The 18,821-nt window shown below is 42.8% G+C and overlaps 1 protein-coding gene and 1 long non-coding RNA gene across 3 annotated transcripts in view; one reads left to right on the forward strand and one right to left on the reverse strand.

Annotated features, from left to right (window-relative positions):
- Window positions 1-5,822: 5,822 nt before the first annotated feature.
- Window positions 5,823-18,821, reverse strand: part of CSMD1 (CUB and Sushi multiple domains 1) — a 2,070,704-nt gene continuing 2,057,705 nt past the window's right edge. Inside the window, exons 68-70 of the mRNA XM_070781602.1 lie at window positions 18,630-18,717; window positions 9,113-9,245; window positions 5,823-9,011 (exon numbers count right to left, since the gene is read on the reverse strand). Coding sequence (XP_070637703.1) covers window positions 8,852-9,011; window positions 9,113-9,245; window positions 18,630-18,717 — 381 coding nt within the window. The 3' untranslated portion in view covers window positions 5,823-8,851. The remainder of the gene's footprint in view (window positions 9,012-9,112; window positions 9,246-18,629; window positions 18,718-18,821) is intronic.
- On the forward strand, window positions 8,747-18,654 carry LOC139180154 (uncharacterized). 2 transcript variants are annotated; one of them, XR_011564465.1, is made up of 4 exons: window positions 8,747-8,823; window positions 17,327-17,481; window positions 17,560-17,732; window positions 18,548-18,654. It is a non-coding gene; the product is annotated as an uncharacterized lncRNA (long non-coding RNA). The 2 variants fall into 2 exon arrangements; XR_011564464.1 differs by lacking the exon at window positions 8,747-8,823 and adding an exon at window positions 12,951-13,894.

Genomic DNA, 18,821 nt, shown 5'->3' on the forward strand with positions numbered 1-18,821 from the left:
GTGTGTGCATGAGTGTGCACATGCTCACACATATGTCTATAGGAAAATGAAAAAACGAGTTACATCATCTGGTGTGTATTGGAGTTGGAAAAGATCAGAGTTGGTAAGACTATTGTATACTATGATAGTACTCAAAACCTTAAGTTCTTTCATAAAATGTGAAATATTGACCAAATATAAATATTAATTGAGTTGGGAGTTCATATCATGATACAAAAATTGTTTAGAACTGAAAAATTAACAACACTGTTTTTTAAGGCTTTGTTCAGTTGAACTATCAGAAAGTAAGTAATTGTAAATTGCCTCCACGTCTCTCTGAGAATCTGTAACTGCCCCATCCATGACTCGGATGTGTATGTAGGCGGATCTTCCACGGTCAGCTGTTTCCAGTAAACCAGATTTTCAGTTGTTATAAGTAAATTTAGTGATTGGAAAACATTATTTCACTCTTGTTCATCGATTTTCTACAATTTATTTTCCCATTTTTATTTTTAAAACATTACAGCAAAGCCAGTGAAACATTAACACCCATAGTCTGCTGCCCTCCAATAAGACACGCAGGACTCTAGTTCCTGATTTTTTTGGTCATTAGGTGGCTTTTTAGTTACAATTGTCACATAAATCAGTTCTAAATTTCAAAGTGCCCTTATCTATGTTATGTTGCTATGGGATCTTATAGTAAACATTTTTGGGCTTCCCTTGTGGCTCAGCTGGTAAAGAATCCACCTGTAATGCGGGAGATCCAAATTTGATTCCTAGGTTGGGAAGATCCCCTGGAGAAGGGATAGGCCACTCACTCCAGTATTCATGGGCTTCCCTGGTGGTCAGACAGTAAAGAGTCTCCTGCAGTGCAGGAGACCTGGGTTTGATCCCTGGGTTGGGAAGATCCCCTGAAGGAGGACATGGCAACTCACTCCAGTATTCTTACCTGTAAAATCCCTATGGACAGAGGATCCTGGCGGGCTACAGTTCATGGGGCCGCACACAGTTGGACATGACTGAGTGACTAAGCACAGCCCAGTAAACATTTTTAATGGCTGAATAGTATTTATGCAATTTTACTTTCAGTTTTGTGACTTTTTCTGCTCTCAAACACTTGTTTCATTTATTTTTGCCATTTAGTCATTTATAGATATACATGTGTAGCCATCTATTATATTGATATCTATCTAATGTAGAGGCTTGTTGTTTGTTTTCTTACAGATTTATATTTTTTAGGATTTGGTTTCATTCATAATATTAACAGGTCAGATATATCAACCCCATGATGATTATTGATCCATACTCTCCAACTACAACACATTCCACCATTGCATACCCAGAGAGGTGTCGGGTTTACTGTAGCCTCATCAGCTTTGTGAAGCAGGCTGGTGGTTCTTCCTCACTGAACTGGTTTTTAACAGCCCTTCATTGTGTTAACTTGCAGTTATTTTCAATCACAATGTTTTTAAAACAATAAGCTTTTCTTCATTTCCCTGGTTAGTAGTTAATGCAGATGCATTTCACAAACAGTCTATGACTCTCTTATTTGGCTAGTTGTAATTTTACAGACATTACCAGCTAAATGTTGCTTGGATGTAAATAATGCCTAAAAGCCTAAGTATGTATTTGATTAATTTTTAAAAAAATTTTAGTAGGCATCTGGCTAAAATTGATACAAAACTGTAAAGCACAGGTCTTCTTTTTTTATCTTATTTCAGAGTTGCCACTAGAATCTATGACTCAAACACAGCAGTAAGGGAAAGAAAATTCGTTTTTCTACCTGGTAACTCAAAACAAATATGTAGAAAGCTATGATAACTACTTTTTAAGGTGGTATGACAGCTAGAACAACATATGTTTGACTTTTCCATACATCGTTAAATTGCTCTCTGCGTAATAAAAACCACATGCCAACATAGCTAACTGTTCACAAAGGCATACACTATTAAATGTGCCACTCTTCTTTATGAAAACATCTGCTTGAGTCTTTTAAATACACACACACACGTGCGCGTGCACACACACACACACATGCACACATTTCCCCAGAACAAAAAAGATGATTTCAGTTTAAATCATTTTCCTACTAAAATCTTATTTATGTATATCCTATCTAGTGGGAGAATGTTACTGAACCAGTGCTACCCTACCCATAAAGAAATTTCTCTAAATTAGTATGTACATGTATCCATAAAATTATTTTTGTCTTTGTATTTTTGTTTTAAAGCCTCGAATTAACAACAACAACAGAGAGCGGTGGGGTCGGGTGTCTAGAGGGAAGCAGCATGTATAATGAGGTGCTACAGTGATGCAGGATTGCTGAGTGAGTGAGCATGGATCCTCATGGCCAAGTCTTAGAGTCTGATTTCTGTTTAGGGGGTAAACGCATGGGATCTTTTATTTATTCTCAAAGGATGAAAATGTCTTAAAGCAATTTATTTTTGTTACCGTCAAAACCCACACTGTCACTGGGGACTTGCTGACCCACCCCTAAGGTGATGAGTCCTAATGTTACTGAAGTTTCCATTGTCTATTTTCCCACTTTCCTTTGCATCCCTGGGTGGCTTGTGGCCAGATTCTGGGCCATGAGATGGACATGGACGTTTGTTGAAAGTGGTGGGGGGAGATGGGGAGCTTTGTGAAATTTTTGGCTTTCTTGATACAAAAGCCAAGAAAGAGAGATGTGGCTGGTGTCATCTCTTCCTTACCTCAGGCATTTGGAGTTCCTTCCTAACGTGGCTGTGATGACTGGAACAGTGACAGCCAGTCTTGCATCATGAGGTCAGGGCAAGCATGTTGAGAGAAACACCTTTTCCTTAGACGAGTCCCTGGTAAACGACAGGCGTCAAGAAACGTCACACAACATGTGAAATGGCAAACCTTGGAGACACATGTAAGGCAAGTTCCAGGGATGCCCCAAATAGCTAGGGACCGTGCTTCTTTAGCACTAACAAGCTGAAAACTGCAAGGGGAGCCATTGAGCCAGTAGAGGTGGAATACTGATGTTGATGGGACATTAGTATCATTCATCCAGTAAGGCGGCCAGGGACCCTAGGGTTCTAATAACAGAAGGAAAAAAAAAAGTGGAAGTATCAGTCACTTAGTCATGTTTGACTCTTTACAACCCCATGGACTGTCCTGTCCATGGAATTTCCCAGGCAAGAATACTGGAGTGAGTAGTCACTTCCTTCTCCAGGGGATCTTCCTGACCCTGGGATTGAACTTGGATCTCCTGCATTGCAGGCAGATTGTTTATTGTCTCAACCACCAGGGAAGGCCCTGCTAACAGAAGGGCCCCATTAATAGCCACAGCTCCTGGAAAGGCTTCCTCAATAATCTCCCCATCTCTGCCGCTCCCAGAGATATTAGGCATCTTTTCCCATGATGCATCACTCTGAGCAGACAGACAAATGCATGTACCAACCACATAGCAGCCGTATTTACTGCAACTGTTTGCTTGTGTATCTGCCTTTCCTGGACTAGACTTCTCTTAGGAGCCTGGACTCTGCTTTTTTAAAAATCTTGAGCTCTCCAAAGCTAATCTCAATTTTATATTTAATAAATACTGCATAAACACTTGTCAAATCAGCAGGTATTATGGCCTTCTCAGACACTGAGGGCATCTTCCCTAAAGAATTGTCATGGCAAGCCAGGACAGTTGTCTGGGAGAAGATGTATCAGTGCATCATGGAGAGCAAACCTTGAATATGGAGTATTTCTTTACATGTATAACTGGCCCAGTTTTGGCTTCTAGTAACTGTGGTTGACTATCTTTTTTTCTTTTCTTTTTTTAAATTTTTTTTCTTAGTAAAATATGTAAATTTTTTTATATAATTTATTTTATTTTATTATTATTATTTTTTTTACTTTACAATATTGTATTGGTTTTGCCATACATCAACATGCGCCCGCCATGGGAATTTCCATTCTAGTGCTGTCTTTAATTTTCCAGAACACACCACGTTGAGGAGAGAAAATATTAATTTACCTGGACTTTTAATGACTGCGGACTTCTCGGAGCACTGGAGCAGAAAGACTGACCATCTGTGGGACATCGCTGGACCCAGGCTCTGCTGTTCTCCAGTGAGTGACCCCGCATGGGGAACTGCTTACTCCTCTGGTTACTGTTCCTCAGCAAAGACAGAAGGGAGTTGCCGGGCTGTGGCTCTTCCTGTGTTGGCGATGAAACTGTGCTGGACGCAGGAGTGGTAGTCTAACCCTGAGGCTATGTCAGCGCAGCCCTGGAGGAGGCACCTTCTAGATCTGATTAGTGTAGCCACAACCACCGAGTTTCTGAACAGGAGCCGAAGCACAAGTGTGAACGTCCTGAACAGAAGAATTTTGGAAGGGTGTGGGGGCTTCCAGGGTGGAGAGGACAGCCCAGCACCTGGGGCAGGGGTGATGGGAGAGGGCTGGGGTGGCTGGTTTCTGGAGGCTGCTGGGAGACCCCTCATATCAGGCAAAAGTGCCCCAGGCTTGAGTCATGGCCCTCAAGGCTTCAGCCTGCCCCCAGCCCCGGAAGGAGGTTCCTGGCTCAGGATGGCGGGGGAATTGAGACTGACACCCCACAGACTGTCATGGGGAGGGTGTTCCCCAGGCTTCGAGCTGGGTTTCAGAAGCAGTGACGTTCCAGAGACATGAACCTGCCATTCTGGGCACTTTGCCATGGTTGAAACCCCCTGTCGTCCTGTGACAGCAATTCAGCCAAGACCAGGAGGCAGTCAGATTTCATTTCGTGCTCTCAGGAGCCTCTGCCTGGCACCCACGGCTGCATCGTTGTGTGCTGGGCTCTCAGCTGGTGAGAGTGTGAACCTCGCAGGCCTTCACGGAAGGGGCCCCAGTGAGCATTCAGAGCGAGTGTGCGCCCACGGCTGGTGTGCACTCAGCCTCCCGACAGCTCCTGTGGGATCCCCCGTGCAGGCCGTGTGCCACACCCCCACCCTCCAGGCAGAGCAGACAGATTTCTCCACCCCAGGAATGTTAAAGCAAATGGCAAAGAAGAATGTTAAAGCAAGGGGAAACTGGCCTCTAACGTCAGCATCGCTGAGCTGTGCATACTTGGATAATCTCACTCATGTCTCTGGATTTCTGCTTGGTCATCTATAGAATCAGTGGTACAACCTACTTCGTTAGATTATATTGAATGTCCGTGGGCATCTGGAGCTGGGTCTTCTGCAAGGTAGTCCTTGGCATTTAAAGACATCCACTGGTCCTAGGAGACCTACACACTAGGCTGGAGGACAAACCTTCGTTACTTGGCAGCCACAGCGGGGCCATTCTTTGTTGTTTTTTTGTTGTGTAATGACTGATTCTCAGGAAAATGACTGTATGATTTGGTTAACTGCACAACACCCCACCTGACACCAAGGACTCGGAAAGCTTTGTGTCCCCCAGCCCAGAAGTGAGCAGGGAGCTGGCTCTGTTGTCACAGGCTCCTGAGGGGGTGTTCTCTGAGCCTTCTTCATGCACGACCCTTGGAATGTTCCGTGAAATCTACGTTTTCTTATATGGCGTTTTCAGTGTTGTGAAGGCTTACAGAAATAACTCACGCTTTTTTTTTTAATCATAAAAGTATAGGCTTGATTTTGGTTTGGAGGGAACTGAAAGCTCTCAGTGATTTTAAGTCAAAAACCATCAAGAAGTCTGTCAGCCTCTGTTTCTCTGTATCAGTGCTTTTCATAAATGTGCTCTTTGTTAACCGCAACAGGGATGCTGTCTTGGGAAAGTATTGACTCTTGTTCTAAACGCAGTGAACACCCATCACTAATTTGTTCTTTCCCTCCCCTTCCAATGACTCGCAGGCATCTATTAAAGATAAAATTAATTCACACCAAAAAATAGAAATCTAAAATTAAATATTTAATTAGAACTCTGATTTGCTTTAAAGATAGGTGGCATTGCACAGGCTATATTACACTCTCTGTATAATTTTTTTTGACAAAAAAAGATAACTGTTCATTTTAACAGGTCACTTTAATATTAATACATGTGTAATAGGATTGGAACTGAACGTCAGCTAGAGATGGTACATTGTACATTATTGGGAAAATTACAGTTTTGTATTGTAAAAACATTTATTTTTTTAACAATTTACCTACATTAATCAAAAAATTACAGCATATTTAATAATTTTACAAATTCTTCATAAAAAATATATCTCTGTACAAAAAGGTCATTTGCACCTACTTCATGTCAGCAGCATGTGGCGAGGTGGCGAGACGGGTGGCTGATGGCGATGGTTTCCTGATCATAATGCCAGCGTTCTTTCCCCTTTTTTATAATAGCTTTTTGTTTTTTTTTTGTGGTTGTTTACAAAATATTTTACAGAAGAAAAAAATTATTGCAGCTAGCCTGAAGAAAGGCAAGATGTGTGGGACAAGCAGCAGTTTGAACAGCTTTGAAGCACAGAACCTGTCCGGGGCTCCCGCCCTCCATGGGCTCTGGCTGCTCCCGGAAACAATCCTGCAGCCGGGCAGGAGGACGCACTTGCTGACGGCCTGGACCGAACCTCCAGCACCTCTCGGGAATCTGATCAACACTGCACACCCTGGGAAGAAACTGGGCAGAATTCTCGCACAAGAATTTCATGGGATACTTTTTTTTTTTTTAATAACATGCTCCAAACTGGCAACCGAGGACACTCTGACTTTGCACACAAAGGAGAATCACGTCTGATCTGATATGTGGTTTCTTGTATGTAAGTATGTCCTGTCGTGTCAGGGTTTTGTAACGTCATTGACCAGCAAGCAGGTCAGGGATGTGGAGAGAGACACTGATTCAGACTCTGAAGTCAGCATTTTGCACCTAGTTTGAATGACTCAAACCGCATATGTACACGCTATTATATTTATCTATATGTATGTATATATATACACCTCATATGTATAGTAACCCTGTTCTCCCCTGCACACAAAGACGCGACAGCTTCCTCCTGTCTTTTCTTTACCTCAGCTCCCTGGGTGTGCGAGGAGCCTGCCTCTAACTGACCTCATCTGGCCTAAGGAGAAGAAGCCATAAGGACTCCAGGCTACAAAGCCCTCTCGGTCCCACTGCCAGTCTGGCCAGGGCGAACCCTGGAGCTTCACGCTGAGGGTGGGAGAGGCTGGGAGAGGCCGGGGCCATGGAGCTTGGCCACACTTCCCAACAGCTGTGCCCTTCAAACAGGCAGCACAACAGTGAGTGCCCCATGGGTAAGAGCGACTGAAATGTTCAAATTGAAACTTTTGAAAGAATGAGCTATTATCCTGACATTTGTGTTTTTCCTTTCTCACTTTTCAAGCCCTGCATCGAAGCATGCAACAAACGCATCAGTCTTAAAGGTACGTATGAACATGTCCTCAAGAACCAAGTCTCTACCGATGCTGCCAAGGATGGACAAAGGGGACCTTCTCAGTAAGTGGAATGCGTACTTAAAACTCAGGTAATAACATACGCCTTGGCTTTAAAAAAAATTGTTTTTTTTTTTTTAATCAAACAGCTGTAAGTAAAAATAAACATGATCTCCGAGTTTATTATGTAAACATCCTCACGGCTGCATCTTCTGCTTCCTGTCTGGGCTTTTACCGCCTTGGTAATCACACCTACTTTATTTATACTGTGATTCCTAATTTACCTGTGAAGAATTTTGAGCTCAGAAAAATCACCAAAGTTTTCTTTCCATCTGGGATTATACAGCATGAAACAGAAGAAATCTATAATAGTAATATCTAAACTGTGTCATCAGGAAAGAAGAGTGGGTGTGACTTTTCCTTGCCTCTAAAGGAACGCTTACTATTTTGATCATCCCGAAACTTTTCCACTGCATCCCAGGAATACACAGTCTTTTAACAGAAAATGAGAGGGATGGCAGCGAAAGAGAGAAATCACAGCAGAGGATGGACAGGAAGACTGTGTGGTGAGCCCAAACCCACAGGCAGGTCATGAGTGACCTAAAATAAATTACTATTCACATCTGTACATGGCACATAGAAAGTGCTGCAGACCTCCTGCTATGAAGTAGTGGAATATTGACGATCATGGGATGGGGACAAGACCAAAGAAAGGATGAGGGGAAATAAAAGGCCTCTGTTCTTTCGCAATGAATTCAACACAGCTGTGAAGCTAAAAGAAAGCAGTAATAAAATAAGTCTCTTCATATTATTTTTCCTTTTAAAACCTGTGCCATATCTGGGGATTTTTTTTCTTTTTTCTCACACGCTAACTAAACTGCAGCTGGAATGCTTAGCTTGACAGTATGGCAGGATGCTTATATACAATGGATAGTGTGTAGAAACCCCGTGTAAATAGTTTATTTTTTTTTTATCAGAATCTTAGTCATTCATAACACACTAGTGCAAAAAATTGTGCATCAAAAATTCTGCGAGAGAACAGCTGACTGGGAAGTTTGCAGATGGCCCTGGGGCGGCCCCGAGGTGAGCTGCGGGGCCCTCGAAGCTTGCCGGTCTCGGGGAGGACGGCGCAAAGCGTCTGCAGGTGTGTGCGGCTGCCGGAAAGGTGTCTTCTTCAGGAGGGCTTTTTTTTTTTCTTCTTTTTCCAGAATATTCATGGGGATTAAAAAAAAAAACAAAACAATGAACCCATACTGCGGTGCTACCATGTGTGGCCCAGAGGCCGTCCGGCGGAGGCTGCACTGAGAGGCAGCGGGGCCACACCAGGCGGGCAGGGCTGCCGGGCAAGGCCGCGCATCCCGGGCCGCGCCCTCCTCCGCGCGCCTGGGCCGCAGCTGGCGGCGGCGGGCCGCTCCGGGATGAGGGTCTGTCTGTGGCCCGCGCCCCCGCGTGCCGGGAGGGGCCGGAGGGGAGGGTTTGTGGCACCTGTGATCCCTGCTGTCCGTCGTCGGAGGTATGGCTATGAGGCGGCCGCCCGCGGGCTACACCACGGTGCACACCGTGTTCAGAGTCGTGTCAAACCGCACGGCCTTGGCCTCAGTGGGCTTTAAGTTCGTGTCGTACATGGGGTTCTCAAAGGAGGCCTGCCCGTTGCTGTTCTCGTGGCCCGCGTAGCCATTGTACTGGACCTTGGGTCTCGTCCTAGGGGCGGGAGACAAGAAGGGGGACAGGCCGTCAGGACCGCAGGGCCAGGCCCTGGGGAGAGACGCAGCGTCTGTAAACCGACGGCGGGGCTACGGTACCTGTGTTTGTAGAGGTAAAATGCAAACCCTGATAAGATGAGAGCGAAGAACGGAACTAGAATGGCAGCCGCCACAGAGCCGCTGCTGGTGCCTTGGTAGTGACTCGAGGAGTCCTGGTCGGAGCTCACGGGGTCTGGAAAAGAAAGGGAGCTTTAACCTGCCGTCAGTGTCCTCCTGCTCACCCAGAGACAGAGCGACAATCGGTTTATAAATACAGGTAGACTCGACAAGAAGCAGAAAGTGTTCCCATTCCATTGGGTAGCAGCTGACACTTCTTTGAAAGATTTTAACATCCATCTTAAGGAGTAAGACACAAAAAACTGGTGGTTCCTCATTTACCTTCAGCCCTGTGACAGTGTCGTGTTTCCAGTGTGAGAACAGCAAAGGGGGCTGTGGTTATATTGACTTTTGCTTATAGTTATATTGACTTTTGCTTATGGCTGTAGATACTCACATTTGTGTAAAGTCTAACTGAAGCATATACAGGGCTGTATCTGTCTATAGATGTGGGTAGCATGTGCTGTTTGCTCCAGCCCCAGGACAAATCACTGAAATTACACAAGAAGTCCAGGTGTCTATAGAAGTGGAATCACATTCATGTCTGACTCTGTGTGACCCCATGGACTGTAGCCCACCAGGCTCCTCTATCCATGGAATTCTATAGACCAGAATACTGGAGTGGGCAGCCATTCCCTTCTCCAGGGAAGCTTCCCAAATCAGGGATTGAACCCAGGTCTCTCACACTGCAGGTGGATTCTTTACCATCTGAGCCACCATGGAGACATGTGAATATCTTGGTGCAATCTACCTTTAGTGGCATAGATTCCAAAATTCATTATGAGTTTAGAAATCATCAAAGAATGCACGTCAATGTTATAAAGCAAGTTTCTATAAAATAAGTTCTGTCCATTAGAAGGGAAGGCAAGTATAAACATCTCAGACACCAGGCAGGCGATATGATCATTAATTTGTGTATCTCCACAGTGGAGAGTTCTGCACAGCACTGAGGAAGAAGCAAACACTAAAATTTCAGATCAGAGAACATTTATCAAGGGATTATTGCCAAATAAGTTTATTCTTAAAGAATTTACTTATAAAACACAATTTTGAAATGTATTTGGCTTAAATGCATGGAACCACTCAATGCATGTGTGTAGTTAATTATGACTGGGGTCATCTGAATATAGCAGAACTGTAAAATGAAGCTGACCTCGTTTCAAAGTATAGTTCCAGAATTTATGAGATGTTTCCTGTTCCATTTTTTTTTTAACAAAACACAAATACAAAGAAGTAATCAAATATTTAAAATAATTAAATAGCCTTTTAAAGAAATTTTCATAAAATCTTAAAAATGATATTGTCATCTCCTTCAGTAGATGGGCTTCCCAAGGTGACACTGGTGGTAAAAAATCCTCCTGCCAATGTAGGAGATGCAGGTTCAATCCCTGGGTCGGGAAGATCCCCTGGAAGCAGGCATGACAACCCACTCTGGTATTCTTGCCTGGAGAATCCCATGGACAGAGGAGCCTGGTGGGCTACAGTCCATGGGGTTGCAAAGAGTTGGACAGGACTGAGTGACCGAACATTCACACATACCTTCAGTAGATGCAGGATTATGCTACTCACTACCACCTCCAGTTCTTATGTAAACATGTTTTATCCTGGATGTTGGCACCTTGTAAATCAACCATACCTTTTGGCGATCCTCCTGTATCAGCATGTGTGATTCAGATTTAATTTTTCATTTTCAGGTGCATACACCAGCTGTCATGCACGGGAGATGTTAGATACTTGTTCTAAATCTCAGCACCCAGGAGATGGGCTTGTGAGCAGAGCCAGTGGGGTGCCCCCTCCCTGGGCACAGCGTTAGCATAAGTGATGCAGAGACTCAGGGCTGTGGTGGGGCTAGAGCCATGGGGACAGCATCAAGAGCTTCCTGGGGGTGGTGGTGCAGCAGGGCAGGCCTGTCAAGCCTGGGGGCCGGGTGCAGCAGTAACCCCAGCCACCAGGGGTGGCACTTTCCAGCCAGGAGAACCCAGTGCCGCTCAAAGGGCCTAGCTTCAGTGATTTATTGTGAGAGTGAAATGTCAGGACATCTCAGCTACTTAGAACCTTAGCCGCACAGTTTCCCCAGGACCCACATTTACTAGAAAATTGGTTGCATGATGCCCGGGTAGTTGTCTGGCCAGCTTTCCTCTTAAATCTCCAGTTCCTACAGTAGAACCTGGAACATAACAGTTGCTCAGTACATATTTGAGAAATGAAAAAATGGTGCTGTGTTTGTAGTGGTTCAGTATCTGCTGGTTTCCTTTAAGTTACCATGGCTCATTCTCCAGGTGTTTATAATTCTGTGCATCTCTGCTCATCCTGATAAATTTGTAGTCTGCTTAAATGAACCAAAGCCATTTTCTGTTATCTGCAAGCAAGACTATATATTTTTGGCCATAATAGATCTCAGACTTCCAATTAATAAAATCCTGGATAATGGACCTGCCACAGGAGACCTCACATCATGACACAGGGCAACATGAAAGGTCTTTTTGAATTAAACTCCTGACTTGACTCTGAAATTATTATGCTGTCTGGATCTCCTAGTTAATTTCAGTTATTTACCCATGTTTTAATAATTTAAAGGGTAATACATGCACATGATATTAATTAAAGTAGCATAAGCAGATATAAAAATAAATATGAAGATGATGGACATAAAGGGTCACGCCTTGGCTTTTGCACTAGTTTTCCTCTTTATGATTAACAAGGTCTTCAGTTTTGCTTTTGTTTGTGCTTTAGCGTCCTTCACATAATGTCCTAGTATAGTGTGTGTGTGTATATATGTATTTGTATTTATTTATTTGGCTGCACTGGGTCTTAGTTGCGGCATGCAGGATCTAGTTCCCTGATGAGGAATGGAACCAGGGCCCCCAGCATGGGGTGTGCGGTGTCTAGGCTGCTGGGCCACCAGGAAAGTCCCTCGTGTATTATTAATATACATGACTATTCTCTGTTCTTACTTTCCTAAAATATGGGTATACTATTTACTTTTTTTTAAATTTGCCTTTTTAAACTTAACCATATATTTGTGAGGGCTTCCCTGGTGACTCAGTGGGTAAAACGTCTGCCTACAATGCGGGAGACCCAGGTTCGATCCCTGGGTCGGGAAGATCCCCTGGAGAAGGAAATGGCAACCCACTCCAGTACTCTTGCCTGGAAAATCCCATGGACTGAGAAGCCTGGTAGGCTACAGACCGTGGGGTCACAAAGAGTCAGACACGACTGAGTGACAATTATTATTATAATTATGTATTTGTGAAGTTCTTCCATCTGCGCATGTGCATGTAATTGTTTTTAGGTGTGCAGTATTCTATTAATTGGCTAAACCAGAATTTATTTAGCCAGTTTGCTGCTGAAGAACATTTGGTTCATTTCTAGCCTTTCTCTGTGATGCCACCATGAAATCCCCTTTCTGCAGCAATGCATCAGCAGGAGGCTGAATATACAGGATAGATTCTAAGAAGTAAAGCACTGCCCAACAGAACGTGTACCTTGTAGCATTGCTCAGTTCAGTTCAGTTGCTCAGTCGTGTCCAACTCTTTGCGACCCTATGAATAGCAGCACACCAGGCCTCCCTGTCCATCACCAACTCCTGGAGTTTACCCAAACTCATGTCTATCGAGTTGGTGATGCCATCCAGCCATCTCATCCTCTGTTGTCCCCTTCTCCTCCTGCCCCCAATCCCTCTCAGCATCAGGGTCTTTTCCAATGAGTCAACTCTTCGCATGATGTGGCCAAAGTATTGGAGCTTCAACTTCAGCATCAGTTCTTCCAATGAATACCCAGGACTGATCTCCTTTAGGATGGACTGGTTGGATCTCCTTGCAGTCCAAGGGACTCTCAAGAGTCTTCTCCAACACCACAGTTCTCAGTCTTACCTAATCTCTCTCCAAAGTGGCATCCCGATTTCCTCCCAATCCATCTCAGGAGAGACCTGGACACTGTGTCCAATCTCCGCCCGCCCACGCCCCCTGCCTCCATCCTTGCCTCTCGCTGCCCCACTTCTGCACATGATTACCACTGCTGCTGCCCTAGGAAATCAGATGCAGTGTGCAGCTGTTTTCTCAGTTGTGCTTCTTAAGAATGAAGGTGAGTGTCTTTTCACGTTATAGACTGGAGCACTACTGAAAGAAATGCACATACTGTAGAATTCACCCTTTTAATGCTAGGGTGCAAGAATTCACCCTTTTAATTCAAGAGTTTTCTTTTTTACTATTAAAAATGTGGGGGTTTGATGCTGCAGTGATCACCACAACCTATGTGAGAACATTGCTGTCGCCCCTAAAATTGAACAGAGGCCCTCAGCAGTCAATCCTCTGTACTCCAGCTTTAGGCAACCACTGCTCTACTCTCAGTCTGTATAGATTTGGCTGCTCTGGATACAGCATATAAATACAAGAACTCAGTATGTGTTTTTTGGTGAGTGGCTTCTCGTATTTAGCATGACGTTTTCAAGATAATATCGACAGTATGCATGCGCCACATGCTGTTGATCTGTTCACTGCTGATGGACACTTGGGTTGTTTCCACATTTGGACAATTGGGAATAATGCTGGTATAAACATTCATGTGTAGATTTATGTGTGAACATGTGTTTCCTAGTTCTCTTGTCATATGTGTTGGAGTGGAAATGCTGAACCTTGTGGAAGCCTCATGTTTCAACTACCTGATGAATGACTGCCAGGCAGTTTTCCACAGCAACCACACCATCATCACTTTTGCATCAGCATGGTATGAGCCTCCTAATTGCTGCACATCTTTGCTTCCACTTATTTCTTGTCATTATGATCTCAGCCACCCAAGTGGGTGTGAGGTGGTTTTGATTTGTGTTTCCCTAATGATTAATGATGTTGAGCATCTTTTCATTTACTTGTTGGTCATTTTTATCTCTTTGGAGAAATGTGTATTCAAATTGGTTGCCAGTGTTCTAATTAGGTTGTTTGCCTGCTAAACGTGTGCTTGAGGAGACCTTATGAATAGCTGAGAAAAGAAGAGAAGCTAAAGGCAAAGGAGAAAAGGAAAGATGTATCTATTTGAAGAGTTCCAAAGAATAGCGTGGAGAGATGAGAAAGCCTTCCTAAGTGAACAATGCAAAGAAATAGAGGAAAACAATAGAATGGGAAAGGCTTGAGATCTCTTCAAGAAAATTAGAGATACCAAGGGAATACTTCATGCAAAGATGGGCTCAATAAAGGACAGAAATGGTATAGACCTAACAGAAGCAGAAGATATTAAGAAGAGGTGGCAAGAATACACAGAAGAACTATACAAACAAAGATCTCTATGACCCAGATAACCACGATGATATGATCACTCAACTGGAGCCAGACATCCTAGAATGAGAAGTCAAGTCAGCCTTAGGGGATATCACTATGAACAAAGCTAGTGGAGGTGACGGAATTCCAGTTGAGCTATTTCAAATCCTAAAAGATGATGCTGTGCAAGTGCTGCACTCGATATGCCAGCAAATTTGGAAAACTCAGCAATGGCCACAGGACTGGAAAAGGTCAGTTTTCATTCCAATCCAAAAGGTAATGCCAAAGAATGCTCAAACTACTGCACAACTGCATTCATCTCACGTGCTAGCAAAGTAATGCTCAAAATTCTGCAAGTCAGGCTTCAATAGTATGTGAACCGTGAACTTCCAGATGTTGAAGCTGGATTTAGAAAAGGCAGAGGAACCAGAGATGAAATGGCCAACATCCATTGGATCATCAAAAAAGCAAGAGAGTTCCAGAAAAACATCTACTTCTGCTTTATTGACTACACCAAAGCCTGTGACTATGTGGATCACAACAAACTGTGGAAAATGAATACCAGACCACCTGACCTGTCTCCTGAGAAATCTGTATGCAGGTCAAGAAGCAACAGTTAGAACTGGACATGGAACAACAGACTGGTTCCAAATAGGAAAAGGAGTAAGTCAAGGCTATATTTTGTCACCCTGCTTATTTAACTTATATGCAGAGTACATCATGCGAAATGCCAGGCTGGATGAAGTACAAGCTGGAATCAAGATTGCTGGGAGAAACATCAGTAACCTCAGATATGCAGATGACACCACCCTAATGGCAGAAAGCGAAGAACCAAAGAGCCTCTTGATGAAAGTAAAAGAGGAGTGTGAAAAAGTTGGCTTAAAACCCAACATTCAGAAAACTAAGATCATGGCATCTGGTCCCATCATGGCAAGTAGATGGGAAAACAATGGAAACAGTGAGAGACTTTATTTTGGGGGGGCTCCAAAATCTCTGCAGATGGTGACTGCAGCTATGAAATTCAAAGACGTTTGCTCCTTGGAAGAAAAGCTATGACCAACCAAGACAGCATATTATAAAGCAGAGACATTACTTCACCAACAAAGGTCCGTCTAGTCAAAGCTATGGTTTTTCCAGTAGTCATGTATGGATGTGAGCGGTGGATCACAAAGAAAGCTGAGCATTGAAGAATTGATGCTTTTGAACTGTGGTGTTGGAGAAGACTCTTGAGAGTCCCTTGGACTGCAAGGGGATCCAACCAGTCCATCCTAAAGGAAATCAGTCCTGAATATTCATTGGAAGGACTGATGCTGAAACTGAAACTCCAATACTTTGGCCACCTGATGTGAAAAACTAACTCATTAGAAAAGACCCTGATGCTGGGAAAGATTGAGGGCTGGAGGAGAAGGGGATGAGATAGTTGGATGGCATCACTGACTTGATGGACATGAGTTTGAGTAAACTCTGGGAGCTGGTGATGGACAGGGAAGCCTGGCATGCTGCAGTCCATGGGGTCACAAAGAGTCAGACATGACTAAGCAACCAAACTGAACTGAAATGTGTACTATTTAGCAATAGGGTTTATATATTCTGGATACATGTGTCTGAGTAGATACATGGCTTGTACTTTCTCCCATTCTGATTGGGGGGGTGTAATAGGGGGGCTAGATTTTCTTAATATTTATTTTCATTTGGTTGACCGTTCCACATCTTAGTTGCGGCATGCAGTATCTAGTTCCCTGACCAGGGATCAAACCTGGGCCCCCATTGGAGAATGGAGTCTTAGCCACTAGACCACTAGGGAGGTCCTTGGGGCTTCGATTTTAATGGGGAAACCAATTTATTTTTGTTTCTTACACAATTTTTGCATTAGAGATGCCTTTCAAACTAACTTGCTTTAGTATCCATTTCGGAGAAGGCAATGGCACCCCACTCCAGTAATTTTGCCTAGAAAATCCCATGGATGGAGGAGCCTGGTACGCTGCAGTCCATGGGGTCATTAGAGTCGGACACGACTGAGCGACTTCACTTTCACTTTTCACTTTCATGCAATGGAGAAGGAAATGGCAACCCACTCCAGTGTTCTTGCCTGGAGAATCACAGGGACGGGGAAGCCTGGTGGGCTGCTGTCTACGGGGTTCCACAGAGTCAGACACGACTGAAGTGATGCAGCAGCAGTATCCATTTAAAGATAATCACTTTTTTTTTTTAAATTTATCTACTGACTGGAGACAATTAAGAGGTTGCTTATTTTTATCCATAAAAATAGAGTGTAGCCATAACTCTGAAATGAATGGCTGTTGTTGAAACATTACTTACACATAGACTTTTCCTCATTAGTTGAATGGGAGACTTGCTTGTGATTCACATTATTTTGTGAGCCAAATTGTTTTTCCTGACAATAAGCTCATCATCACATGAGAAGATCACTTGTTAAAGCAAGCTGTTCTTTTGTTAGATTAAAAAGAAATGGGGCAGTGCAAAAAAATTCTCAACAGCAAAGTGATGATTCTGGTCAGGCTGACTAGATCAGTAAACTCTGCCATCCACGGAGTATTGTGCACGGCTCGCTGGGGTGTCCTTAGACGGAATTACTAGAGCATGTGCCTCGGAGAAAGGAGGGCAGATAACCACAGGGTTTGGCTCAGAGCAAGAGAAAACTTCACCATCATTAGTGCTGGCCTATTTTCATTATCTCAAAATAATGTGACCCCATTGAAAGCTCCATCTCAGCCATGGCTGACATTGTAATTTAAAGCTCTTCTATGTAAAAGTTCTTAATTTGGAAAGGTGGGTTTAGAGTATTGTATTATTAATTGTATAATTAATTGTATGATCCCTTTTGGTCAAGTTTTTTTTTTTTTTTTCCAAGCATGATATTATACAGTTTGATATATATTTCCTTTAGAATCCCTCAGGATGCTGATAAAGGCTTTATGAAATGAGCACATCAGTGACAACCATCACCGAATACTACACTCATGTTCCTCTGAAAGACTGCTTGGCATCAAATCCTACACAGTGGAACTCCTCTATGTACAATTAATACGTTAGGAGCATTCTGTAAGTAAAGTAGAAAGTAGCTGATAGTAACATGGCACTCATCTCATTATAAAAATTGCCTCTTCTCATCTTTGTTAGCAGCAACATGAGTAAGGACGTGTGTGAGAAGAGCTTTAGCACAAAGCAAACCCTCATGTTGACTCAATCTTCCCAGCAACCGGGAACTGACTCTCTACTGAGATTTCAGATGACGAAATAGGCTCCAGAGTGTTGTAATTCCTCCTGGATCACAGAACTAGCAAGTGGATGAGGTAAGCTGCACATCTAGTAGTTTTTTTCATACATTTTTCTTGTCTAATTACTAAGATATACATCAAGTACTTGAGAAAGACATAAAGAAGGCAGGCAAGCAGATTTGTCCCTTCTATCTAGAGCAAACTTCTTTCTCATATATATAAGTCACAAACACCATTCCACATCAATATGTAATCTTTGTTCTCTAATGACATATATTGAATTAAACTGTCTTACATTTAATATAACACATTGCATAAGATTGATGTAAGAAGCAATTCATTTATGATATATGTGTGAGATATGCAGGTTATTTCTAATTTCAACTATTAAGAATAGTCCTGCTGTACACATACCTGAATATGCAAAAAATCATGGTCACACTTGTTTGATTAAAAATCTTAGAGATAGAATTTTTTATAAAAGATTATTGTCAAATTATAGACATCTACTCACACACTCACCAAAAATGAACACCCAAGTGCCTTTTTCTAGTCCACACCGAATCTGACATTCTCATAGCTGAACATGATCTATCTTTGTTACCATAATACATATTTTTCAAGTTAATATCTTTTCATAGTTTATTGGCCATTTTAAATTACTCTTTCTTAATGATATTCTTAGGGTAATATAGTGTGTTTATTCTTTGAATTTCCATTTTGCTTTCTTCCCATATTTCAAAGTATTTCTTTGTATATTAAAGATATTCTGTGTCTGGCATATTTATGTCAGCTGATATTTCCTGTTTTGCTTGCTGAGGAGAAAGATTTTTTCATCCAGTTGTAAAATATGTGTCTCTCCTGTTATTTTTGTTTCTGTTTCTTTCCAGTCACATTTTCTATTGCATTCAGCTCAGTCACCTGCAGACCACCCTGATATTTGATTTGAAAAATCATGTAAGTGCAGCATACCTTGCCTTTCCAGCTTGAATTTCCCAAAGTCTTTTCCGTGTATGTCACCTTGAAAAGTAAACCCTCCTCTTTCAAGTCCGGATGATACCTGATACACGTGAAAAGGAAGAAAACAACAAAAATTAACCATAACCTCTTCTTTTATAATAATATAAATATTATTTCTCCTATTTAAACATTAATGGTTAGTTA

This window comes from Bos indicus, chromosome 27 (genome assembly GCF_029378745.1).
Source record: "Bos indicus isolate NIAB-ARS_2022 breed Sahiwal x Tharparkar chromosome 27, NIAB-ARS_B.indTharparkar_mat_pri_1.0, whole genome shotgun sequence".
Lineage (NCBI taxonomy): Eukaryota > Metazoa > Chordata > Mammalia > Artiodactyla > Bovidae > Bos > Bos indicus.